The sequence below is a fragment of the Rattus norvegicus genome, chromosome 2, assembly GCF_036323735.1.
Source record: "Rattus norvegicus strain BN/NHsdMcwi chromosome 2, GRCr8, whole genome shotgun sequence".
Classification (NCBI taxonomy): Eukaryota; Metazoa; Chordata; class Mammalia; order Rodentia; family Muridae; genus Rattus; species Rattus norvegicus.
In genome coordinates, this window is record NC_086020.1 from 137,504,048 (window position 1) to 137,530,512 (window position 26,465).

At 44.4% G+C, this 26,465-nt stretch overlaps 1 protein-coding gene across 5 annotated transcripts in view; it reads right to left on the bottom strand.

The window, feature by feature from the left end:
* Nucleotides 1-26,465, bottom strand: part of Elf2 (E74 like ETS transcription factor 2) — a 90,726-nt gene that overhangs the window by 58,261 nt on the left and 6,000 nt on the right. For 4 of the 5 annotated variants that reach the window (XM_063282069.1, XM_006232325.5, XM_063282068.1 and 1 more), the window contains exons 2-3: nucleotides 18,785-18,870; nucleotides 16,141-16,362 (exon numbers count right to left, since the gene is read on the bottom strand). In XM_063282069.1, the coding sequence (XP_063138139.1) occupies nucleotides 16,141-16,212 (72 nt within the window). In that variant the 5' untranslated portion in view covers nucleotides 16,213-16,362; nucleotides 18,785-18,870. Of the gene's footprint in view, nucleotides 1-16,140; nucleotides 16,363-18,784; nucleotides 18,873-26,465 lie in introns of those variants that run through there. The other variant, NM_001033909.1, reaches the window with a different exon arrangement.

The following is a 26,465-nucleotide window of genomic DNA, read 5'->3' on the forward strand; positions in this document are numbered from 1 at the left end:
ATCATACTGCCTCATGCTCCCAACGTTATTCTTAAGATATGTATATATTTTATGTGCTTCGTTGTCCTTAAAACACCTCATCAAAAATTTAATTCGTGACATAAACTGAAAAAAATTTAAGGAAATGTCCATTGACTAACAATTTCCTTTTTCGGATAGGACAGAATATGAATCCAGCTTTTAAACTGAACTCACAAAGAGAGAAACGAGAGAGAGGAAACAAAGAGAAAGAAAAGCTGCTCCCGACTGTGTGAACTAAAGCTGTGCCGTCCGCACTTCCAGCTGAAACAGCCCACAGCAACATCCCCTAAATACCGAGGAGCTCGACCAGGAAAGGCTGCCAGTCCTGTGTTCACCAGCGAGACAGCGACGGACACACCGCGCAGCACCGCGCTTACCGACCCAAGCAAACACCGCGCAGCACCGCGCTTACCGACCCAAGCAAACACCGCGCAGCACCGCGCTTACCGACCCAAGCAAACACCGCGCAGCACCGCGCTTACCGACCCAAGCAAACACCGCGCAGCACCGCGCTTACCGACCCAAGCAAACACCGCGCAGCACCGCGCTTACCGACCCAAGCAAACACCGCGCAGCACCGCGCTTACCGACCCAAGCACTGGCCATTTATACAAGGCAGATACTTCCTTCCTGTGAAAATTTTACACTATTTTTTCCTTTCAGAGAACCCGCTCACTATGTTGCCCAGGCTGATCTCAAACTCCTGAACTTAAGCAGTCTTACTCCAAATAGCTGGGACTACAAGTACATACACACCCTGGTCCCAACTACACTGTATTCTAGAAGCAAATTTAGCACCAGATGGCTTTATACTGTGAACTTCCCATCAATTCACCCCAGAGAAAAAATACTCGAGGACTAGAATTCTGCACAATCCCTCTGTGCACTCTTCTCCTGTCAGGACTCTACCCCATCCTCTCAAATCTTGCCTAGGTTATTTAATAGTCCCTTTCTTGGACCACTGGGGAGGAGGGGCTTAAATGTTCTTATACTAAAATTTTGGGAAAAAAGCTAGATTTTTGCTGATCCTTACTTTTTATACGTCTCTAAAATATACCCCAGTGGGGCGCCCGAGCGCACTGAGCACTCAGGAGGCAGAGGCAGAGGCAGAGGCAGAGGCAGAGGCAGAGGCAGAGGCAGAGGCAGAGGCAGAGGCAGAGGCAGAGGCAGAGGCAGAGGCAGAGGCAGAGGCAGGCAGGTCCTCGGAGATCCATGCCTGCTGCCTGGTCTACAAAGGGAGTTCCAGGACAGCCAGGGCTACACAGATAGGGCTTCCCTATGTGCCACATGCTGGCCTTGAACCATGTGAGCCAGATGACTTCTGTTAAGTCTCAGGAAGTCCACAGGCCCAGAAGAGAGCTCTAGCTTTCGGGTGGTCAGATAAGAGACAGCATTCCTCGGGAACTTGTGAAGCTGCCAAAGGAGTCCTTCCCCTTATGGCTGGCAGAAGGGACATATGGCTACTTGTGGTTGCATATCAAAGCCATACAGCGTCCAGACTCCCTGCAGTCCCTACTCAAATACTGTCATGCACTTCAAAGTCCCTGCTCATCTCCTGGCCCTTCCCTCCCCTCAGCTCCGATACTCATTATAATTTGCTCTCTACTACTGCCACTTCCTCTCGCCTCTCCTCTCCCGCTCTCCTCTCCCACTCTCCTCTCCCGCTCTCCTCTCCTCCCCAGCTCCCCTCCCCAGCTCTCCTCCCCAGCTCCCCTCCCCAGCTCTCCTCCCCAGCTCCCCTCCCCAGCTCCCCTCCCCAGCTCCCCTCCCCAGCTCTCCTCCCCAGCCCCTTGCTAGGCTCCAGTCTCCCGGCTCTGTCTCCCTCTCACTATCCTCTGCTCCCTCTCTCCCCCTTCACTTGCTCTCTCCACTATTGCCCACAGCTGTTCTCTCTCCTGCTTCCCCGCCTCCCTAACCCTGGCCATGTCCAGTCTGCTTGCTTTTCTCTGTGCTCTCCACTCTCAGAGTTACCTCTGGACACTTGCTGTTGAAGCAGTCATGGAGGCAGTTTCTTTACCTCAACTTTGTAGCAATCTACTACTGCCTCAGTATCCCAAACCCTGGGATTACAAATGGGTTCTAGCTTGCATAGGTTACAATTTTGAAACTTCAAATCTCTCACAAATAGTACTCAACAAGCTTGAAAATGTCTACTCCACGGAATCAAGTTATTTTATGTCATACAAAAAAACTCATACATGCACAGACATACACAGAGACACACAAACATGTAAAAAAAAAAACTTTAAATAAATCTTTTAAACCAAGTGGTGGTGGCACATGCCTTTGGTCCCAGCATTTGGGAGGCAGAGGCCAGCAGATGTGTGAGTTTGAGGCCAGACTGGTCTACACGGTAAGCTCCAGGACAGGTGAGGCTACACAGAGAAACCCTGTCTTGAAATAAACAAACAAACAAAATAAATCTTTAATAGAGCCGAGCACAACATATAATAGGGAACCTAGACTAACACATAGTCCTGTCTGTGCTGCCCACCCCGTCTTGCTTTTTCCTGTAGGCCAGGCTGACCTCAAACCACCCAGTCTCCTGAGAGCTAGGATCAAAGGCCCACACCTCCACTGTCAGCTCTGTCTGTGCTCTCAAACATCACCAGCACCTCCTTCCTTCCAGTCTCCCTCCCACCTCTGCTTACCTCCACCTTCCAGTTTAGCCTATGACTCCTTGGTCGCCACTAAACACCCACCATTTCTCTCAGCACTGTTTTTCGCTTTCACCTTCCTTAGGCAGCCCCCCATTTCTTCTTCCAGCAGCACCCCTACGTCCATGGCGGTCATCAAGTCTCTGTCCTTCACCTAACCCTATGCTCAACTTCCATTTTCAACTACCACAAATAAAACACCAACATCGTGGAATAAACTATCGGTATCTGACTGTTCTTACATTTTGTTTTCCTGTTTTCTATATTTAGATAACAAGCCACAATAATATTTCATAGGTCTTTAAAATTAACTGTGCACAAAGCACACATCACAGAAAGGAGCTGCTGCTGGTAGCTTTGAGTATTCTACAACAGCAGTACTGGTCTTGAGATTACTTTTGTCGCACCGCATTCAAAACTGCCTATGTCACTTCTTTGCACAAAAAGCTTTTTTTTTTGTCGTTCCCCCCCCCCGCACAAAAAGCTTTAATAATTATCCTGTATTGTCTAAAAGGTTAAACCACAAAACAATGACTTCCACACTTATCATGGGTTGAATTATGTCTTCTAAATTGTGGGTGTTTTTACCTATACCGTGACTGTGACTTTATTTGGAAATGGCTCTTTGTAGAGATATACAAGCTGAGATATATGATCAGCAGGATAAGGCCTCGCCCAATCTCACTAGTCCTTACAGAAAAGGACAGTTTGGACACACAGATGGGGGTAGGGAGAAGCCCACTTAAAGACACAGGCAGTTCTATCTCCATACTGAGGGCAGTGTGAACGGTAATGGGGCATAAAGTGGATTCCCACTGCTCTCATGAGACAACTCCCCAATGCTGGAATTTCAAAATTCTAGATTCTAGACCCATAAGACTTGTTTGTTTTGTGAAGCCACTCATTGTGGGATTTTTTATTACAGTCCCATCAAAATACATACATACATACATACATACATACATACATACATACATACATGCCACTGTTACCAGCTTCTTTCCTACATTGCTGCACACAAGCTATGTGTGTGTAACTTAGTCCCCAAACAAAAACCTTGCCATGACATTTACTCACCTCATTTTGTAGCCTCCACGTCTGTCCAAATCCTTTCCCTCTACTTTTCATTATTTAATCCCCCAAAGGACATTTTCTAGTCAAAGTCCTCCTGACACAAGGTGTTTGCCTAACATCAATGCTGTCTACGTACAGCATTCTATTACAAGTACATATCCAAATTGTCGGCTGGACAGTGAGGTTGCACCTTAAGTCCTCAAAGACATCACACCGCAAATGCAGAATTTAAGTACCTGCTGTTTAGAAAGCAACATGACAGACTCTGACTTCAGCAGTTACTCACATACTGAACACACAGAATCTGCACACAGATGCGCTGTCTACTCTTCAGAGGAGATGTGAGAAGTAGTTACCGCACTCACTGTCTTCTTACGGTTGTTTTACCCAAGTCACCAAGTTACCAAGTCAGCAAACATTAAATAGACGAAGCCCAAACGCACTGCGTCTTGGTACAGCCCACCTGACTCTCTATAGAGGCTAGGGTTGCTAGACTTAAAGACCAACACAGGACACCCAATTATGACTAAATTCTGTGAAGCATACATATATGGCCAATACATGTATGTTAATATATGAACCAGCCACACAATGTCTGGGAAGACGTTGCTTCTCTGACTGGCTTTCCTACGGGGGAGGGGGCTGCATGTACATGCACAGGTTTCTGTATGTGTTCATGCATGTGTAGGCCGGAAGTCCACACTGGGCGTCTTCCTCCATCTTCACCTTACTAGTGTTTGTGTGTCGGTGTGTACACATACATGCCATCGCTTACACATGGAGGTCTGAAGACAGCCTGGGCTGCTGGTCCCTGCTCCCACCTTGTTTGACAGGGTCTTTTGCTGTCTAGGGATCCTCATTCTTTTAACTCCAATTTCACCTCAAAAACAGAATTAGTCACACCATACTGTGCTGCTAGCTTTATGTGACATCTGAGGGTTCAAATTCAGGGCCCCAAGCTTGCATGCTAACACCTTAACCACTCATCCACATCTCCAACACCCAGCCTCCTCATTTCCTGAGCCAGGGTCTCCCACCGAACGTGGAAGCACTTTACCCCTGCTCTCTCCCCAGGAGACAGCACTGTTAGTTCTAGGAGTGCTCTAAGTAACTTCCATTCCAAGAGAACGACTTAAAGCTGCAAAACAACAGTGTTTCCCTAGGAAGAGGTTTAGATACTTTGTCACTGCCCTCTGTAAATTTAACTTTTATTCTCCACATGTAATTGTAGTCTCCAAGGCTTACTGTCTCTATCTACTAACCTCGGCCTAGTCCTGGAAGCTTCTAGCCTCCCTACAATCTAATCTAGGCCTAGAATGTTTTCAGCCCCTGAGACTACCTGCTAATTAAGCTCATTAACCTTTCTAGCTCTTTCTGATCTCTGGCTGGGCTGGTTCAACTCAGCTCTTCTAGCTCAAACTCTTGAAGTCCTCTCCAAGCTGACTGATTCAATCTGGCTTCTCTCAGTTTCTTACTGAATTGTCCTGCTTGGCCTCATACTAACATTGGCAATATGGTCTAATCCCCCCGGCCCCTTCTCATTTGCTTGGCTCATTCTGTCTTCACCTGTGTCTACCTTGCTCTCTCTGCAACCTGTCTCTGTAAAACTCTCCTGGTAAAACTGCCTCCTCTTGTCTCTCTCAACTGCTCTAAATAGCTTCCCTTTCCTCTCTCTTCTCCTGAGAGTTGGGCATACTCTTTTCTATCCTATTCTGTCAAGTCTTTCTCTGATTTGTCACTTTGTCTGCCACTCAATTAGACATCACTTTCAAACATGGGTGCTTCCTTCTACAAACTCACTTTACCATCGATGTTTGGGATTAAAAGTGTGTACGAAGGGCTAGCCAAACCACAACTAGAAACAGCTTCTTCAGTCAATAAACAAAATCTCAGGGTTCACAGTGTGATCAAATATCCTGCAACAGCCCTCAAATTAGAAACCCACAACGGCAAAGGTTTTTAAAAGCCTACCGGTACTCATCTTATAACCACACCACTGGACTCGGGGTAGAGACACCACATTAACGAGTACACAAGAAATGCTTATCGTGTCCTGTATGTCCCTTCACGGTGTGAAGAGCACCTTCCGACGCCTTAGCAAACTGAAACACGAATCAGACATGGCAGTGCCACATAATCCTAGCACGGCCCTGCGTAACCGGCTGCCTGGAACTCGCCATGTGAGACAGAACTGTGGCCTCAAACTCAGAGGTGCTCCTGCCTCTGCCTCCCTAGTGCTGAACACAAAGGACTGAACATCAGGCTTGGCAGTGCAGAAGAATCAGGTTTTCATATTTGTCCTCATGAAGGCAATAAGCTCGTTTTAATGCGTAATCCTTGGACTCTCATGAACAGCAGAATACTCAAACAACTCCCCTGTCCCTCTGCAGCAGCATCCACCCCGCTCACACCCAGATCCAGGCAACCATCAACCCAGCCCTCCAGATCTCAAACCCTGTATCTTGCACAGATGTGCGAGCGAGTGCACATGCACACTCACACAGACACACACACACACACACACACACCCTTTGTGGGTCCAAGAGTGAGGTCGGCAAGCACCTCTACCTGCTGAACCATCTCACTAATCTATGCCTTTTCTATAATTTTTATGTGAAAACCAACGCACGGGGGAGGGGTTGTTAGCTTTGTGTGTGTTGCCTGCATGTACATCCGTGCACCACCAGTGCGCCTGGTGCTCTTGGAAGCCAGCACTGGATCAATCTGGAATTAGAGATGGTCGTGAGCCATCATATGAGTGCTGGGAATTGAACCCAGGTCTTCTCTCCAGCCCCCCGTGTTGTTTTGAGAGTGCATGTGCTTGTTTAACTTTTTGTGTTGATGCTTCCTTACGAACAAGCGTGAGGATCAGAGTTTGGATCTCCAGCATCCATGCGGTGACTCTAGTGCTCGGGGGCAGATGGGATCCGGGACTAGCCAGCTAGCCAGTCCAGCTGAGCAGACAAACTCCATACTCAGTGAGAGACCGTGCCTCAATGCGAAAGGTGGGAGTCTGCCAAGTAAGACAGTAATCTACACGTTTAATTCTAAGAGTGCCAAAATCTTTTCTAAACTGGTTCTTAGGACAGTCCCATTAAAAATGTCTGAGCACCCACTGCTCATCCTCCCCAACACACATCACACTACAATTAGCCAAGCGTGTCAGGGTCTTTGACGACTTAATGTGCATTTCTTTTCTTCTTTTAAAAGACTTATTTATTCTTGTATATTATGTATATGAGTGCTCTGTCCTCAGACACACCAGAAGAGGGCATCGGATCCCTTTACAGATGGTTGTGAGCCACCATGTGGGTGCTGGGAATTGAACTCAGGACCTCTGGAAGAGCAGTCAAGTGTTCTTAATGGCTAAGCCACCTCTTAAGCCCTAACTTGCACTTATTTCCTCAATGGCTAAAAATGTTGCATCATTTTTTTGTTGTTGTATTTTTTTTTTTTTTTTGCTTATTGGCCAGTCATACAATTATCCAAATCATCTCTTTTTGTTTCCTTTTTTTAAAGATGTATTTATTTCATATATGTGAGTACACTGTAGCTGTCTTCAGACACACCAGAAGAGGGCATCAGATCCCTCAGATGGTTGTGAGCCACCATGTGGTTGTTGGGATTTGAATTCATGACCTCTGGAAGAGCAGTCAGTGCTATTAACCGCTGAGCCATCTCTCCAGCCCTTTTTTTATTTTTTATTTTTTTTTTTTTTGTGGTTCTTTTTTTCGGAGCTGGGGACCGAACCCAGGGCCTTGCGCTTCCTAGGCAAGCGCTCAACCACTGAGCTAAATCCCCAACTCCCCTTTTTTTATTTCTTATGTGCACACACACACAGGCCACGGTTGTTCCCTGAACCCAGAGCTCATGGTTTCCCAACTAGTCTAGAAGCTGACAGGCAGCAGTTAGCCTCTCTCCTCCACCTTCCCGGGGTGCGTGCTAGACGTGTAAAGTGGGTGCTGGGATCTGAACACCAGTCCTCATGATCACACAGCAAGCCTTCCTAACCACTGAGCCACCTCTCCAGCCCCTAGCCCTCCTATTTTAATAGGGCACCTTCGTTTTGCTACTCTTTATATTCTGAGGATGTCTGTAGCTTCACTCAGGTTAAAGTGTATCCTCTGTGGGTTCAAGTGCCGGAAGCTTGATCCTCTCGGGCATCATTAGGAGGAAGATGGACTGTGTGGCAGTGGAGACAACTGAAATGTTTTCATATCATTAAAAGTGCCACTCTTGAAAAGCAGTGTGACAGTGATGGAATTATAAATAAAGAGCCTTGCCCGACCTGGCCACAGCGTGTTGCTGTCTTGCCAGGTGGCCTCGTTCCTTGATTATGACACCACCCATCCTGATGCCTTCACCGGAGCTAAAGAAAAGCTGGTACTGTGTCCTTGAGCCTCCAGAACTGTAAGACAAACCAGCTCTTCAGTTTATAAAGTGTGCAGGCTCAGATATCCCACTGCAGTCACTGGAAATGGATGGGGCAGTCTTTTGTCCATACATGTGTTTTAAGTCTCTCTCTCTCTCTCTCTCTCTCTCTCTCTCTCTCTTCTTTCTTTTGGTTTTTGTTGTTATTTTTGGTTTTTTCTTTTTTCTTTTTTTCCCGGAGCTGGGGACTGAACCCAGGACCTTGCGCTTGCTAGGCAAGCGCTCTACCACTCAGCTAAATCCCCAACCCCTATTTTTGGTTTTTTCAAGACAAGTTCTCTCGACACAGCCCCGGACTGTCCTAAACTCAGAGATGCACCCGCCTCTGCCTCCCGAGGGCTGGGATTAAAGGCATGTGCCACCGCCATCCAGCTGCCTTTAAACCCCTTAAAGAACAGTTGGTTTTGTTGAGACAGTGAAAGTCTCACTGTGTGACCCAGAACTGATGGTCGCTTGCCTTGGCTTCCCAAGAGGTGTGATTACAGGCATGTGCCAGCTATAAGTTTCTGTTCCTATTATTTTTACACATACTTGTTTTTTATTTATTTTGCATACATGTGGCACATTTAATATCCATATAACTAGGTTTAAGTAGCCGGGCAGTGGCACACACCTTTAATTCCAGAACTCTGGAAGCAGAGGCAGGGAGATCACCTCCACTCCCAGCACTCAGACCCAGGGTGAGTTCAAGGCCACCCTAGTCTACATAGCTCAAGGCCAGCCAACCAGGGATATGTAGTGAGACTGTATAAACCTAAGCACATTAGGAGAGTTATATCACATGCTAAGTGTTTCTAATAAGCTTTACTCTTCAAAAATAATTTTATATTCACCACACACTAACCATTTCTCCAGGCCTCTTCATTTTGCATAACACCTTAAGTTTCCAAATGGAATCATTAATTTCTGCCTAAAAGATTATTTTTAATTTCTATAGTTCATGTGTATTTGTGATAAATTCTCTTAGCCTTGGTCTCAAGTGGAAAACTCAGTTTAAAATGTTTAGTTATGTGTGTACACGCGCTTGCACACATGCAGAAGTCATGACACAATCTGCAGGAGCTGGTTCTTTCCACTTTATGGGTTCCAGGAATTGAACACCGTCCATCAGGTTTGGGACCTGCCGAGCGAACCCACCAAGCTACTAGATGTGTATTGTGAAGATTTGACTTCTGTATACATAGGTTTCGCCTGCATGTTTGCATGTGTACCACGTGTGTGCCTGGTATCCTGAGATGCCATCGTGGGACCGCACTGGATCCTGTGGAACTGTAGTTACAGATGGTTGTGAGCCACCACACAGGTGCTAAGAACCGTATCCAGGTCATCTTAAAGAGCCCCCAGTGCCCTAAGCCCTGAGGACTTCTCCAGCAGTTTGTAGGTACTGTTGACCTCTGACCTGTAAGGCTTCAACTCAAGTATCTGGCACACTGGTCTTCACTTGGCCTGAGATTCACCTCTGGCCACTCTTAAAAGTCTCCGAATTTGGGGTTGGGGATTTAGCTCAGTGGTAGAGCGCTTGCCTAGGAAGCGCAAGGCCCTGGGTTCGGTCCCCAGCTCCGAAAAAAAAGAACCAAAAAAAAAAAAAAAAAAAAGTCTCCGTATTTGGCTTTGAACAATTTTATCATGATGTCCTTGCTACCTAATTTCTGGTTTATCTTACACAGATTTTAAAATCTTAAAATTATTGCATCTATAGGTTTATTTATCAAATTTACGAATACGTGGCTGTCATTTCTCCACATCTGATTTTCCTGGTGCCCTCTGCTCTACTCACTCTGAGAGCTGGACAGGTAGCCAGGGTGTATGTTCACCTCCACTTCCAGCACTCAGCCCCGACACAGGATGGTGAGTTCAAGGTGGCCCTGCACTACAGAAACACATCTCAGAAACGAGATGGGGCAGCAATGACAGGACCGACTATGGTGTCACATTAAAACAATCTAGGGTGGCACTGCAGTGGACGGACACTGCTTTCTGTCCTCGTTGCCCTCCTTTTCTCTGTGCTTGTTAAGGCGCTTCCCTCCCATTGCTGTCTTCAGACTCTGATGCCTTTTCTTCTAAAGTAACTAAACCAGCGTTGAACAAACTCTTCAGTGGTACACATTTCCCTGCTGTACGTTTCATAAAGCTTACGTAAGTTTTCCATTAATAGATGGTACATTTTACTTACTATCTTGTCTTAAGAGTATTACGTATGGAGTAAGAACAGTTATGTATGGATCAGTTTTTTTCAGGTAGAGATCAGGGAGTGGGCTGGAGAGATGGCTCAATGGTTAAGAGCGCTGACTGCTCCTCCAGAGGTCCTGAGTTCAATTCCCAGCAACTACATGGTGGCTCACAACCATCTGTAATGGGATCCAGTGCCCTCTTCTGGTGTGTCTGAAGACAGCCACATTAAATAAATAAATCTAGAGAGAGAGAGAGAGAGAGAGAGAGAGAGAGAGAGAGAGAGAGAGAGAGAGAGAGAGATCAGGGAGCAATACCAGGGATCTAGCCCAGGGGCTTGTACAGGCTAGACACCTACACCTCTGAACCAATTTTTAAGATTAAAGTCCAACTATCCTTAACGCTAGAGCTAATTTAGCCCTAATATGTAGACATGACCCTTATGGCTTTTTTGGGTTTTTTTTAATAAGATTTATTTATTCATTTATATGAGTGCTCTATCTGCATGTACACCTGCATGCCAGAAAAGATCATCAGATCTCATTACAGATGGTGTGAGCTACTATGTGGTTGCTGGGAATTGAACTCAGGACCTCTGGAAGAGCAGCCAATGCTCTTAAAAGCTGAGCCATCGGGGCTGGAGAGATGGTTCAGTGGTTAAGAGCACTGACTGCTCTTCCAGAGGTCCTGAGTTCAAACCCCAGCAACCACATGGTGGCTCACAACCATCTGTAATGAGTTCTGATGCCCTCTTCTGGTGTGTCTGACAGTGGGTATGATAAATAAATAAATCTTTAAAAAAAAAGGGGGGGTGGGGATTTAGCTCAGTGGTAGAGCGCTTGCCTTAAAAAAAAAAAAAAAAAAAAGCTGAGCCATCTCTTGAGCCCCCTTATGTTTATTGTTTGTTTGTTTTTAAGGAATGTCCAGGGCTTTAGACAAGGATTCTTCTGCCTGGCTGACTAGAATGTCAGTATCTCCCAGCAGAAGAACTGAGTTTGTGCCTTTCTGGCCAGCCTTTGCTTGGCTTCATGGACTCTGCTATGCCTAAACTGCTGGGGGTTCCAGCAGAGACACAGAGCCCCAGCAATGCATGCAGCCCTTTCTCTGGGAAGAGGGCTGCTTCTCTGCGTTTCGGATACTGTATCCTTCACAAGGGCTCATGAGAACCTGCTGGGTTTGTTCCCTTGATTCGAGGAGACGGCTACTTCGCTGGTGCTCTTTTCCAAGCAGCTCGGCCAGCACAGGCTCGGGACACCCCCTCATTATCACACACTCCGTCTGTTTTCCTGATTGTTCACGCTGGCAGTGTAAGTCTGGGCTCAGTTATTCCATCACAGTCTTAGGTGGGAAAACTCCCAATTTGTTTCTCTGGAAGCAGATGCCTTCTAGAAACTTCTATTTGCAGTTTTTAAAAAATGACTTAACCAAAAAAAAAAAAAAATTAAAAAAAAATGACTTAACCACACACTAAACATAAGGTGTAGCCCACAAGCAACTGCATACCATCAGCACGGCATCAGCGAGCGCAGACCGGGGAAGAAACGAGCGCAGATGGCTCTCCCTCACCCCACTCCTAAAGAAAGGAGTCAACTGCATGTAACTAATTCCAGTTTTCCCATAGAATATACCCTTCCTTCCACTCCTGCCTCTCAACACTATAGAGTGCAAAGTAAACGGCACACATCCTCTTATAAATCCTCTGATTTAAATTTCTAAAGCTCAGATGAATGGTTGGCTCCATGATTAAGAGCACTTCTTGCTCCTGCAAAGGACCCTGGTTCAATTCCCAGCACCCACATGACAGCTCACAATTGTCTGCGACTCCAGTCCCTGGGGACTGGATGCCCTCTTCTAGTGTCTGCATGCACGTGGTGCACATACATACATGCAGACAAAACACTCGTGCACATAAATAAAAGCCAGATGCTGGAGCTGAGGGTGCGGCTCAGTTCAGTCCCAAGCAGTAAGCCCTGAGCTCAGTCCCTAGCTGACATGAGTGGTGTGCACACCTTTATCCCAGCATGCAGAAGCAGAGGCAGGAGAATCAGGTTAAGATCATTCTTGACTACACATTGGGATCAAGGCCAGACTCATCTACATGGGAACCTGTCTCAAAAAATAAAAGCTAGCATATCAGATTCCGGTATGTGCATACAAATAGCTGTCTAAGCTATACTTTTTAAATTATATATAACTTATTATATAAAATTTTTATAATTTTTTAAATTACATTGATTTAGTTATATGGGGAGGCCAGAAGACAGCCTCCCCACACATGTGTCCTGGGCATCAAACTTCAGTCTTCAGGCCGGTCGAAAGAGCTGTTATGAAAGAGCCAGGCCATCTTGCCAGCTCTGCTCACCCTTTGTGTTAGCAGAAACAAACAACCATTTTACTTCAAAGAACTGAGAATGACTTCTGTTACCAGCTTCTGTGTGTGTGATACTGAGTAAGCTGACCTCATCCACGCACTGTTCCTCCCACGCAAGGGGAACGTGTGCTTCTTTGTTAAAGTCTCTTCTTCTTCTAAGACAGTGTCTCAGGATTGCTTTGTTCAACTCATTGCTTTGTCTGTTGGTTGGGTTGGGTTGGGTTGGGCTTTTTCCCTGAGAGTTTCTCCATGTACTCCAGGCTATTCTAGAACCAGCTCTGTAGACCAGGCTGGCCTCGAACTCAGAAATCCGCCTGCCTCTCCCTCTTGAGGGCTGGGATTAAGGGTGAGCACCACCAGGCAGAGCTACCTGTATTTGGTTTTTGAGATAGTTTTAAGTAGCTGGATTTGAACTCATGAGCCTCCTGTCTCTACCTCCTGAGTGCTAGTACTACGGATGTGAATCGCCACACCTGACGATCAAAGTCTCGCATGTTGACCTCTAATTTTAAAGAAAATGTCCCAATACTTAACAATTAAATAAGATTATGGATATACACACACACACACACACACACACACACACATATTACATCTAAAGTAAGATTTTTTTACTATAAATGGATATGGAATTTTATAAAACCCCATTTCACTAAGAATTTGCTCTCGAGGGGGCTGGAGGGATGGCTCAGTGGTTAGGAGCCCCGACTGCTCTACCAGAGGTCCTGAGTTCAATTCCCAGCAACCACATGGTGGCTCACAACCATCTGTAATGGGATCTGATGCCCTCTCCTGGTGTATCTGAACACAGCTACAGTGCACTTATATATAATAAATAAATCTTTAAAAAAAAAGAATTTGCTCTCGAGGCTGAAGAAATTGCTCCGTAGTTAGGACCACAAGTGTCCTTACAGAGGACACTTTCCAGCACTCGGAGCATCAAGTATTCACAGCCACCGAGGGGTTTCCTACCTCCTCTGATTGACGCTCAACAGGCATGGGTGTGGAAGACACACACATGCAGGCAAGACACTCACGCGCATAAAGTACATACATAAACCTTTAATAAAGAATCTTCTCTACCACATTATTACATCATTATATTTGTCTTCAAAATAATTTTTACATCTGCACTCATCAGCATCTGTCACTTACTTTTCGTTTTCTCAACATCTTTTGAAACACCCTAATCTTATTCAATGTATTACTTTTATACTAATACATTAATATTAAGTATTATTTTCAATTCTCTAGTGTTCTACCTTTTGCATGTTTATAATCGGTCTGTGTTGTGGTATGTGTGTGAGGTCAGAGGACCACCAGACGGAGTTGGTTCTCTCTTCCTTTTACCTCAGTCCTCAACCGCCAGGCCTTCAGACGAAGGTTTCCACCGGCTAAGCAGTCTCTGGCCCTGCTTCTTTTTTAACTGCATGGGTCTTTGCTTGCATGAGTGTCTGGGCATCACATGCATGCCTGGTGCCACAGGTCAGAGGAGAGTGGTGAGTGCCAGGAACCAGAGTTACGGGTAGACGGTTGTGAAGTGCCGTGTGGGTACTGGACACCAAACCTGTCCTCCGCAAGAGCGACAAGTGCTTTTAACTGGTGAGCCAGCTCTGGCACGAACTGCGTTTTACTTCTGACTCAGGGACCGAGATGCTAGAGGCTCGTGGCACCTGCTGCTCTCAGCTGTAGATATTCCGCTGTACAGGAAGCACAGCACTGGAGAGCGGCCCACAGGCAAGCCTCGGCCTCTTCATTCTCTTCAGATTACCCTTGGAACATCAAGTATTCCCAACACTAGTGACTCTTTTCTCTTCCTGGAATTCTTCCCACTTAGGAATGTCTATGATCGTTTTTCTCTTACCAACCCTAAACTATCACCTCTTCAGAGAATCCTGAACATCAATTAACCACTTTTCTCCATCCATCTCCGCCCCAAAACACTTTTAACTGCTCCTGTGAAGTACTTTCACCTCAGTGCCTAATGAAGTGCTTGATCCATACTAAGTAGCCGTCATCCGTTACAACAACAAATGGATGAACTGGGACAGGAAGTTGTCCCACCTGGTGCCACAGCACCGTAAATACCTACTAAGCACGCCACCTTCTTCTGACCTCCTTACACAGATTATAACTATCCCAGAAGTCATTAGTCATTAACAACTTGGTAAATTCATTATCTAAAAATGTTTCCCTCCACGATAAGTTCTGACCAGGAATTCTTGTGAACCCACGTAAAGGAGGAAAAACTAAAAGAGGCTTCCAGAAATAAATCAATAAAACGTGAATGTACTGTCCATGGCAGCTCTTCTCACTTGATAAAACACCAACAGTGCAAAGCTACAGGGCAGAGGAAGGTAACCTGACAGAGAAGCAGCAGTTGCTAATCAGAGGGGAGAGCGATCCTGCATCCACCATCCCGGGCGACTCATCCCCAGAGGTAATATACAGAAAGGAGTCTCAGAGAAAGAAGGTGACCCGGGAAGTGTGCTCCACCGTGGTGACTTCTTCCAAGGGACTCGGTACCTTTTTAGCGGCAGTCTTTAAGTGCAAAGCGAGCATGGAGGAGTTAGCAAACTGAAAAAAGAAACATACATCCCATAAGTCTGCCACAGCGGATCTGCGTCTCAGAGACTGAAAGACACGGAGCAATCAAGGAAAACCATCCGGACCCCAGAACACCGCACTGGGTCTTGTCCCTAGGCGTGCCACTGTGCCATTTCTTGACACCAGCCCCAGGGACAGCAGCATCTTTCACAGAGAGACTTCCAAGGCATTTCCAAGCAAACATCTGCGCACAGCATGGTGACAAAGTCTCACTCTCTAAGAACTGGGGACCAGAAACCTAGACCAGAAAACCCCTTTTCTTTTCTTCTCCTACCTCTTACTCTTCGGTGCTTTCTTTCTGTAGCAAGAAAATAACCAAACACACTAAAGATTCAAAATCCTATCTGCATGAAATTTCAAAACTTCATTTTCTAATTATACAAACTGCACATATTAATTAGATTAGATTAGACAGATCAATCCTGAATTAGACACAGAACAACTACGAAATAAAAATGACAAGGCAAAGGTAAGCTTCTAACTTGAAGTGAATGCAATTTAGGTGTTTATATACAATGAACATATCCCTCATCCTCCATAATCTAAGAAAATGGATACTCGTGGAAACATTGTATCCCTCCTCCCCACTCCCTTCCTCCTCATTCACTCTAACACACACATCTTGCACCACTCCATGCAACACCTTTCTCCCCCATCACTAAGTTACGTACAAAAACATCCATGGCCACTACAAGTTTAGGCACAGTACATGTCTACTTTCGAATACCTGTTAGCCGCATTCATTTCAAGATAGACTCATATATTGGTTTCTATTAACCAAGCAGAGACAAGATATATTAAATGCCTAACCTCTTGATTTTCTACTCCATTGCTGGAAAGCTCCAGAACAGAGCCTCCGCCGCCAACCACTGCTGATGCCATCGCGTCTTCCCTGAGCAAGTTTCGAACGCTGCGAATCAATGTAATTACGGCTCAGATGATTGCCAGGGTTATCGGTTTCATGTTCTAATTCAATAGTGATGGAGTAGACATCCAGAAGTCCAGTCTTCTAAAGATGATTAACCAGAGGGTCTAAAAAGAGGGAAAGTGACGAATCGTTAAAGATATACAGGAAAGATATAAAGCAATGAGTGCTTAACAGTTTAATTAAACAGGATATAGGCTTCTACATGTGTCAAAAGACAGTAAATAACACACTACTTAAGAATGTAATAGTCAGGGGCTGGAGAGATGGCTCAGCGGTTAAGAGCACCCGACTGCTCTTCCAGAGGTCATGAGTTCAATTCCCAGCAACCACATGGTGGCTCACAACCATCTGTAATGGGATCCGATGCACTCTTCTGGTGTATCTGAAGACAGCTACAGTGTACTTATATATAATAAATGAATAAATTTAAAAAAAAAAAGAATGTAATAGTCAAATATCACTAACTTATTGAATAATATCTTACCAAGCTATTATATACTGGTATTGTTATAGAAGGCATTATGTTAAAACTTCCTTGGGCTGAAGAGATTGATCAGCGGGTAAGAGCACTGGCTACTCTTCTATAGAACCCACATGGCAACTCACAACTGCCTATAACTCCATTTCCAGGGGATCCAGTGCCCTCTTCTGGCCTACATGCCAGGCACACACATGGTGCACAGACATACATGTAGGTAAGACACCCATACGTGTATTTTTTTTTTAATATTTTTAAAATGTTATAACTTCCTTCTTTTGTGGAGATGCAATATTATACCTGAGATATTTTAATGGATTTTTTTTTAAACTCTGGGCTGGAGAGAGACAGCTCAGTGGTTAAGGGTGAGCTCAGCGGGGCGGTACTGGCACAGTACCTTTGACCTCAACACTTGGGAGGCAGAGGCAGGTAGAGTGCTATAAGTTCGAGGCCAGTCTGATCTACAGAGCAAGTTCCAGGACAGCCAAGGCTACACAGAGAGACCCTGTCTTGAATAACCAAAACAGAGTACTGAGTTCGCAGCACCCATGGTCAGGCTGCTCCAGGGAATCCAACACCCTCTTCCCCCTTCTGCTGGCAGCTGTGTTCACACTACACACACACACACACACACACACACACACACACACACACACACAATTAAAATAAATCTTTTTAAAAATAATTTTAATAAAACTTGGGCTGTGTGGCTAATGCAATGAGTGGCTGCTTTTACTGACAGACCCATCTCTTAGCCCCTCCCTAAAGCAGCTTCCTCCTCCTCCTTTCTCCTCCTCTCTCCTCCTCTTCCTTCTCTTCCTCCTCTTCTTCTTCCTCCTCCTCCTTCTCTTTCTCCTTTTCCTCCTTCTCCTTCATCTTCTCCTCCTTCTTTTTCAAATTTTATTTTATTTTTATTTCATGTGCATTGATATCGATTTGACTGCATTTATGTCTGTGTGAGGATGTCAGATCCTCTGGAACTGAAGTTACAGACAGCTGTCAGCTGCCATGTGGTTGGTGGGAATTGAACCAGGGTTCTCTGGAAGAGCAGCCAGTGCCCCTAATCACCGAGCCCTCTCTCTCCAGCCCTCACTCTTCCTTCCTATAGAGGTGAGTATCAAAATATGTCTCATCTGGATTTAATCCTTAAGTTACTTTTTATTTGATTCTGTGTTGTTTTTCATACAAAGGAAATACAAAGCTCTCGGAGAGGATTTTTTTAATGTCAAAATTAAAGAATGCATAAACTTTAAACACATTTAAAGACACCTATACTTCCAATAATTTACTCCACTAATCATATACTCAATACTAACTTTGACCATTGCATCATAAAGAATGAGAATAAATATTAAGTAACTTCTGTAAACGACATTTACCATGAAATGAAGTACCTGGAAAAGATAGAAACTTCAACTTACTACCTAAAAATGATCTAATACCCTTTTTTTTTTAAATTTACCTCTATTTTATGTGCAATGATGTTTTACCTTCATGTTATGTCTGTGTGAGGGTCTGAGATCTTGGAGTTACAGACAGTTGTGAACACCATGTGGGTGCTGGGAATTGAACCCAAGTCTTCTGGAAGAGAAATCAGTGTTCTTAACCATCGAGCCATCTCTCCAGCCCCATTATCAAATAATTTTAGGTTTCCTTTTGCATATTTTTAAAAACAACTTGTTAGTGTGTGTGTGTGTGTGTGTGTGTGTGTGTGTGTGTGTGTGTGTAGGTACCATATATGTGTGAATGTATGCAGAGGCCAGAAGAGCGAGTTAGATCCCCTGACACTAGAGTATATACAGTTGCCGGCTGGGGGAAGTGCTAGGAACCGAACCCAGGTCCTCTGAAAGAGCAGCAAGTGCTCTTAGCCACTGGACTATGTTTCCAGCCCCTTCTTTTACGTCTTAGACAGAAAGTTAAATAGAAAGTGTTTATATCTTCAGAAAATTGAAGAAAAACCCACAATCCCATCACATCAAACCTCCCTGTTCCTATACATATTCTAAAATCTAAAATGCATATAAAAAACAGAAATAAACTTTACTTACAGTTTGACGGTTAAGTAGTCTAAGCATCCTTCACCGTTTCCACACTCCCAAGAGCTGAACTCTAAACCAGCAGCTCTCTGGAGCTACTAATGGGAAGGAAAAAACAAAGTGTTAACACAACCCTCTTAAAATTGTTTGCCCTAACTAGCTATGACTCAGACAGTCAATACCTAATAAGATACGTCATCTCCAAAGACTGATGGCACACATTTGCACAAATGTGGAATCGTTATTTCTAGATGACCAAGGAATTAAAAACTTTATAATCAATGATGCAATTTTAAGTTACCACTAAATGCTAATCATTAAGTAAGGTCCGATCCAACATACACAGACTATGCCCCATATTACGGAGTATAATTCAATCAACCAATAGGCTTCTTTTTATTTTTATGTTTCAAAAGCATTGAAGGATGCAGCCCCTAAGACTAGGCACAGAAGGTCATGAGGAAACATGTGTGCCAGAGTCAAAGAGCAGGTGATGCACTTAACTGATGAACCATCTCTGAGTGCCAACCAAACGTCCCCAAGTGGTGGCAATCTAACTCCTTGTGCTGGCTAGTTGTTGGGCTTGTGGGTTTTTTTTAAATCTTTTAGAAACTTTATTTTTAATCTACAAGTCCTCTATCTGCACGTACACCTACAAAAGCCAGACGAGGACACAAGATCCCTTTTTTTATAGATGGTTATGAGCCACCATGTGGTTGCTGGTAATTGAACTCAGGACCTCTGAAAGAGCAGTCATTGCTCTTAACCCTGTGCCATCTCACCACCCTGTGCTGGCTGGTTTATGTCAACTTGTCAAAAGCTACAGTCTCTGTAGATGAATTGCCTCAATAAGATCTTGGCAGGCTTTTAGGGTATTTCCTAATAGGTGGTTGACAGGGGAGGGCCCAGCCCTTGTGAGTGGGGCCATCCCTGGGCAGGTGGTAGGGGTTCTACAAGGAAAAAGGCTGAGCAAGCCATAGGAAGCAAGCCAGGAAGCAGGGCTCCTCCAGGCTTCTGCATCAGCTCCCGCCTCCAGGTTCCTGCTCTACCTGAATTCCTGACTTCCTTGATGTTGAACAGCAACGTGGAAATGTAAGCCAAAGAAACCCTTTCCTCCCTGGCTTGCTTTTTGGTCATGGTGTTTTATCACAGCAACAGAAACCCTAACTAAGACACTCCCCTTCAGGAGTATAAAGTTTGAAAAAAATAAAATAAAACTAAGGCTGGGTGTGCTGACTCACATCCAAGAGTCAGAGACAAGCAGATCTCTTAAGTTTCAGATCAGCTAGGATTGCATAGCTCAGGCCATGTTAGATGGACAGACAGACAGACATCGATTTTCTTTTTTAAAGAGCTAAAGGAGGATGTGGTGGCACATGCCTTTAATCCCAGCATCCAGGAGCAGCCTGTTCTACACAGCTCAGACCCTGTCTCAAAAGCAGTTTAAATAAAAGATTCAATGAAGTCAATGAACCCTATTGTAAACTGAACTCAAAGAGAACTACACTGTAACACACAATATAGTGATACTTTTAAAACTACAGACAGGGCTGGAAAGATGGTTTAGTGGCTGGGAACACTCACTGCTCCCTACAGGACCAAGGTTTAGTTTCCAACACCTACATGGTAATTCACAAGACTCTGTTGTTACAGTTTCAGGAATTTAACACTATCTGCTGACCTTATCTGGTATTACACATATACATACTGCTACATACACATACAAGCAGACATCCATACATTTAAATTTAAAGTAAATCTTTTTTAAAGATTTATTTATTTTATGTAAGTACATGGTATACTGTTGTCTTAAGACACAACAGAAGAGGGCAACAGATTCCATTACAGATGGTTGTGGAGCCACCATGTGGTTGCTGGGAATTGAACTCAGGACCTCTAGAAGAGCAGTCAGTGCTCTTAACCACTGAGCTATCTCTCCAGCCCACAATAAAATTTTTTTTTAAAAAAAAATCAAAGTCAAACTTGGAAACTAGAGAAAAACGATCTGTCACATGATCTGTCACATGAGCAATCCTCAACAGAATTACTAGGAAATACATCATCAGTATTTGGTGGTCAGAAGACTGGCAAATATATTTAAAGAACTTAAAAAAACAAAAAACAAAAAAATGAAACCATCAACAAAGAACCCTATGTTCTGCAGAACTGGCCTTCAAAAGCAGAGGTAGGAAAACATTCTCAGAAAAGTCTTAAGAGTACATTACTCGTAAGCAGAGCCAGGCTTCAAGGAATGCTTAGATGAGCCCAACAAGTCAGAGTAAGAGGCCGGGACTCCAAGCTTTGGGAGAAAATCAAGGCCAGGCAGGATTCAGACAGCAGCGCCCAGGCAGCGGTGAAATGTTGCTGTAAATGGTAAATATTCACTTTCCTTTTTTCTGTGTACTTTAAAAGACGGACAAAGTTACTCGAAACACATCTTGTCTAAAGGCCAATATATTAATATAAATTCAGTTTAATTACACATTTTATTTATTTTACTTAATGAGGAAATCATTCTAAGAATGAGTTTATTTGGGGAACACATGCGTGAAAAAAATCTTGTGACATCTGAAAGAGATGGAGGACCATAAAGGAGTTTTTGTTTTTCTAGCGTTGGGGATGAACACAGGGTTCTGTGCATGCACGGCAAGTGACTGAGCTACGTCGCCAGTCCAGAAGTAGAGCATTTCGTTGTTAAAATCACACTGCCCAAATTCAAATTAGTGGCCAAACAGGGTGTAACTGAAGGTTGGTAAATGTTAACTCCAATAGCAAACAAAGAAAATAGCTACAGGACATATGATAGGAAATGAGGAATCTAAAGAGCCTACGGTCCTGATGGTTAAAGACTCAGTGAGCAGAGAGAAGTGAAGCTTAAGCTGACATGGCCGCCACCAGAACTAAAGAGGAAACTGCTGCCTGGCATTTAGCCTCCTGACCTTTCACATACGCGCAAACTCCAGAACAGCAAGGCAAAGGGTCAGACATATATACAGACAATGCACCGGTTACTGTACTAAACAGTAAAGCTTCACACATACTGATGTTAGGGTTTTAGATAAACTTTAACGAAGAAATTTCCAGGAAGAAAACTTAATTTTTCCTGATATTCTTTATAAGACCAAACATCATTTATATGAAATCCTATATAACATTTACCCAAACTCTTATTTAAAAGAAAAAAAATCCTGCTGTAAGTTAATTCCCTAGCCAGGAATGAAAGTACTGCGCTACCCTTCCTGTGGCTTTCCGCACACCTGGAAAAAAGAGACAAACAGATGTTCCTTCCGGCCAGCCGACCTCTGACCTGACACTTCTCTCCTACCTGGGCTTGCTGAACTCCAGCACTCGGGTACTAACACCAGTACTCACACCAGGGACCACACACTGTCTCCACAGCAGCTGCTCTGCGGCCTCTAGTCTCCTCCACTCGGTCAGCAGGATGGACAGCATCCTTCAAGAACAGTTCCTTCAGTTCCCCATTCAGCCAGTGTCCCTTCCTCACCCCAAAACTACCTTGTTTGGATTTTTAAGGTCTGTCTCCTCTCCCAAAATATTAATAGCCAAGAGAGCAGTAAAATAGCAGCTACTGTGTTGTCATTTTTAATTAATTATTTGTATGTGCACTTTCTGTGTGGAAGTGAGCATCTGTGAGCAGACACCTGGAGGCAGTAAAGGGGTGCTGGGTCCCCAGCTCCTACCAAGTGCACAGCTGAGAAGGTAATACTTACTACCTTCCACAGCAAGGAAGGCAATAATTCCAACTCGGTATACTGTGTTCGAATACGTGTCTCGTCTGAGTCCCGTCCCTAGGACCTGCACAGCAGTACAGGAAGAGCCTGTTGAGAAGGTCCAGAGAGTTAAGACACTTGTTGCCAAGACTGAAACTTCAGTTCAATCCTCAGGACCCAAATGGCAGAACCTGCTCATGCCAAACAGGGTGAGCTCGGAAAGCGGAGGCAGGCGGACCTCCGTGAGCTCAACGCCAGCCTAGCCTGGTCAACATCACAAGTTCCAGGCCAGCCAGGACTACATAGGAAGACGCTGATTCAAAGGAGGAAGGGAAGGAAGGGAGAGAAAGAAAATAAATAAAATGCGGTTCCATTTTAAAATAAATAAAACTTAGGTTTAAGTAATCAAGGCAGAGTTAGACAGCTCTGAACCAAAACTGGACAATCTCAGCGAAGGTTTCAAAGTTGCAAAAATGAACAAAATAAAAATTATACCGCTGAAAAGCATTACACTAAAACTAAAGATCCATGCTAGCATGGTGGTACATGCCTTTAATCCCAGCACTCAAGAAGCAGAGCAGGCAGATCTCTGTGAGTTCGAGGCCAGCCCCTGATCCTGTGAGTTCTGAGTTCCAGGACATCAGGACTGCAGAGAAGCCCTATCTTGAAAAAAACAAAACAAAACAAAACAAAACAAAACAAAACAAAACGTCATCAGCAAAGGAGCTGGAAGATGGCTCAAGAATTAAGAGCTCTTGCAAGGACTCAGGTTAGGCTCCTAGCACACACATAGTGGTTCAGAGCCATCCGACCCAACACCCTCTTCTGACTTCCGCAGGCACCGCTGTATCCTTCATCAAGCCTGTACGTGCATGATGATGAAAGGCACACACATAAAACTTAAATTAAAAAAAAAAAGCCTCCTTGGCAAAGCTCAACACATTTGAATGCCAGACCTGAAGAACTTGAAAACTCATGAATATAAATCAGGTATTCTACAGAGTAGGGTTGGAGAGAAGGAACCTTAACACAGTAAATAAAGAAGACAAACACAGTCTGCAAGGAAAGCCTCTCAAAGAGGAGAAAAGCTAAGATATTGCAAGAAATAATCCTCAGGGAGCTGGAGAGATGACTCAGCAGTTTAAGAGCGCTTGTTGCTCTTACAGAGGACCTGGGTTCGGTTCCCAGCACCCACACGGCGCCTTACAACTCCCTAGTTCCAGGGGATGCAACACCATCTTCTGCCTTCTGAGGGCGCCAGTCACACACAGTACACATAGATATATCAGGTGAAACACTTAGACCCAGAAATTAAATCTAAAACTAATTGAAAGAAAATCAAGATTTACGAAGTTAGCCAGGGACAGTGCTGAACATGTCTGTAATCCCAGCTCTCCAGCTAGTTTAAGGGTTAAGGACTAAGGGTTAAGACACACGTTGCCAAGATCTCCGTTTCATCTCCAAATAGAAGGAGAGAACCAATTCCCAACAGGTATGCCTTTAATTCCAGAACTTGGGAGGTGAGTTCCAGGTCAGCCTGGTCTTCAGAGTGAATTCCAAGACAACTAGGGCTACAAAGAAAAACCCTGTCTCAAACACACACACACACACACACACACACACACACGAACAAAGCGTACATTCATGAAAGGATGTTAGCCATCGAGAGGGCAGAGTGAGTAAAGTGGCTTGGTGTGGCTTGCTGTGAAAGTGTAGTGACCTGAGTTTAATCCCAGGAACATATGTAAAGATGTGGACCAGCTCCACAAAGTGGTCCCCTGTCTGCCACATGCACACAATAGTATGCTTGCCCCCATAATATATACAATAAAGGCTGGAGATGGCTCAGTGGTTAAGAGCACTGGCTGCTCTCCCAGAGGACAAGGGTTCAATCCCCAGCAATCATATGGCAACCTCACAACTGTCTCTAACTCCAGTTTTGGAGGATCTGACATGCTCACACAGAAAGACATTCAGGCAGAACACCAGTGAACATAAAAATAAGCCTTTAAAAAAAAAAAAGAGGACTGGGGATTTAGCTCAGTGGTAGAGCGCTTACCTAGGAAGCGCAAGGCCCTGGGTTCGGTTCCCAGCTCCGAAAAAAAAGAACCAAAAAAAAAAAAAAAAGAACAGACAAAATAATAAAAGGCTGGGACTTCCTGGAACGACCTAGAAGGAATTACTGATCAACTGCATAAATACAGGGCAAAGTTATGATATACAATAAATATATATAAATTATTATATATACTCTAAAGCATTTTAAAGACTAAATGAATGCAATATACAAAAAAGAAAAAGAGATTCATACTAGACGTATCATAATAAACCTGTTAAAAGTCAAAAACAGAACATCTTCAAAGCAGAAAAATAACTTATGAGAAGCAGGGGAGATCGGAGTGAGGCAGACTGAATATTAAAGTCCTGAGAGGAGGGAAACATCTGAGCTCCTGGAGCTCTGGGCCTAGCAAAGCTACTCTTCAAAAATGAAGGGAAACACAAAGATCTCAGGAACCCAAACACTGAAGAGAATTGCCTGAGCAACCCTACAGCAGTCCTGCAGGCTGCCACACACCCATGACCAGAAGGGCATGCAAAGAAATAGATAAGTATACAAGGAAATAACTATGTAGGGAGTATGAAATGCTCTTTTAGAAGATACAAAACTGAAAAAAGGAAACGGAAGTCCTGAAGTGAGTTACAGAGCCGACAGCACCTGACTGCCTGCTCAGCTGCTTGGGAAGCTGACTCGAGGGTCACATGCAAGAGTTCCGGACTAACACGGGCCTCACAGTAACGCCCCATGTCTAGACAACAAAAAAGAAATAGGGCTGGGGATTTAGCTCAGTGGTAGAGCGCTTACCTAGGAAGCGCAAGGCCCTGGGTTCGGTCCCCAGCTCTGAAAAAAAGAACCAAAAAAAAAAAAAAAAAAAAAAAAAAAAACACAGAAGACTGAACTGCTGTACCCTAACTACTACTAACAGGCAGGATGGGAGACGTGTGGCTAGACTGAAGCCAAGTTTCTGTGTTAAGAATGAAGTTGTTCTTGATCTGAAATAGATTTTAATAAATTAAAAACTATACTTTGCTGGGTATGCTGTCACATACTTGAAGTCCCAGCACTCAGCATATTGAGGCAAGATTGTGTTGAATTCAAAGTCACCCTGGGCTACACGGTGAGCAACAGGCCAGTAAGGAGAGCCTATCTTTAAAAAATAAATAACAGGAAAAGAGAGTTCAATAGCACACTGGGAAGTCTGTTAGGTATAAAAGAAGCAGCAGAGAGTAAGCGAATTATTTTTAATGGAACATACGAAAAGTAGTAAAACTGCCGGCATAAATCTCTCAGTGACTGCACTAGGAACACATGAAACCCTGTAATCAAAAGCCAGTTGTGGCATTTTCTTACAGAAAGCATTTAACGAGATGCTGTTTACAAGACATGTTTTACATCAATAAGACAAACGGGGCTGAAAGTATAAGGACAAGAGATGCTGTTAAAATAGCGAACATGAGAGAAAGGATACTTTGTAATGATGACAAGACTGAGTCAGCAGATAGCTCCAGCTAGGACAGCCTGCCACCAAGCCTGACAACAGGACTTCAACCCAGGACCCCCACGGGAGCAAACCAGCGGGTGGTCTGATCTCGTGTCCTCTGTTGTATAGGTGTGCACGAATGAACACACACACATCAATTACTGATCAATGCCCACTGTGGATGGAACCATTTCTCAGGTACATAGTTCTAGACAGCATTAAAAAAGCTATCCGGTGGGGGGGGGGGGGGAGGCTGGAGAGATGGCTCAGTGGTTACGAGCACTGACTGCTCTTCCAGAGGTCCTGAGTTCAAATCCCAGCAACCACATGGTGGCTCACAACCATCTGTAACGGGATCCGATGCCCTCTTCTAAAGTCAGCGACAGTGTACCCACATACATGAAATAAATAAATAAATAAATA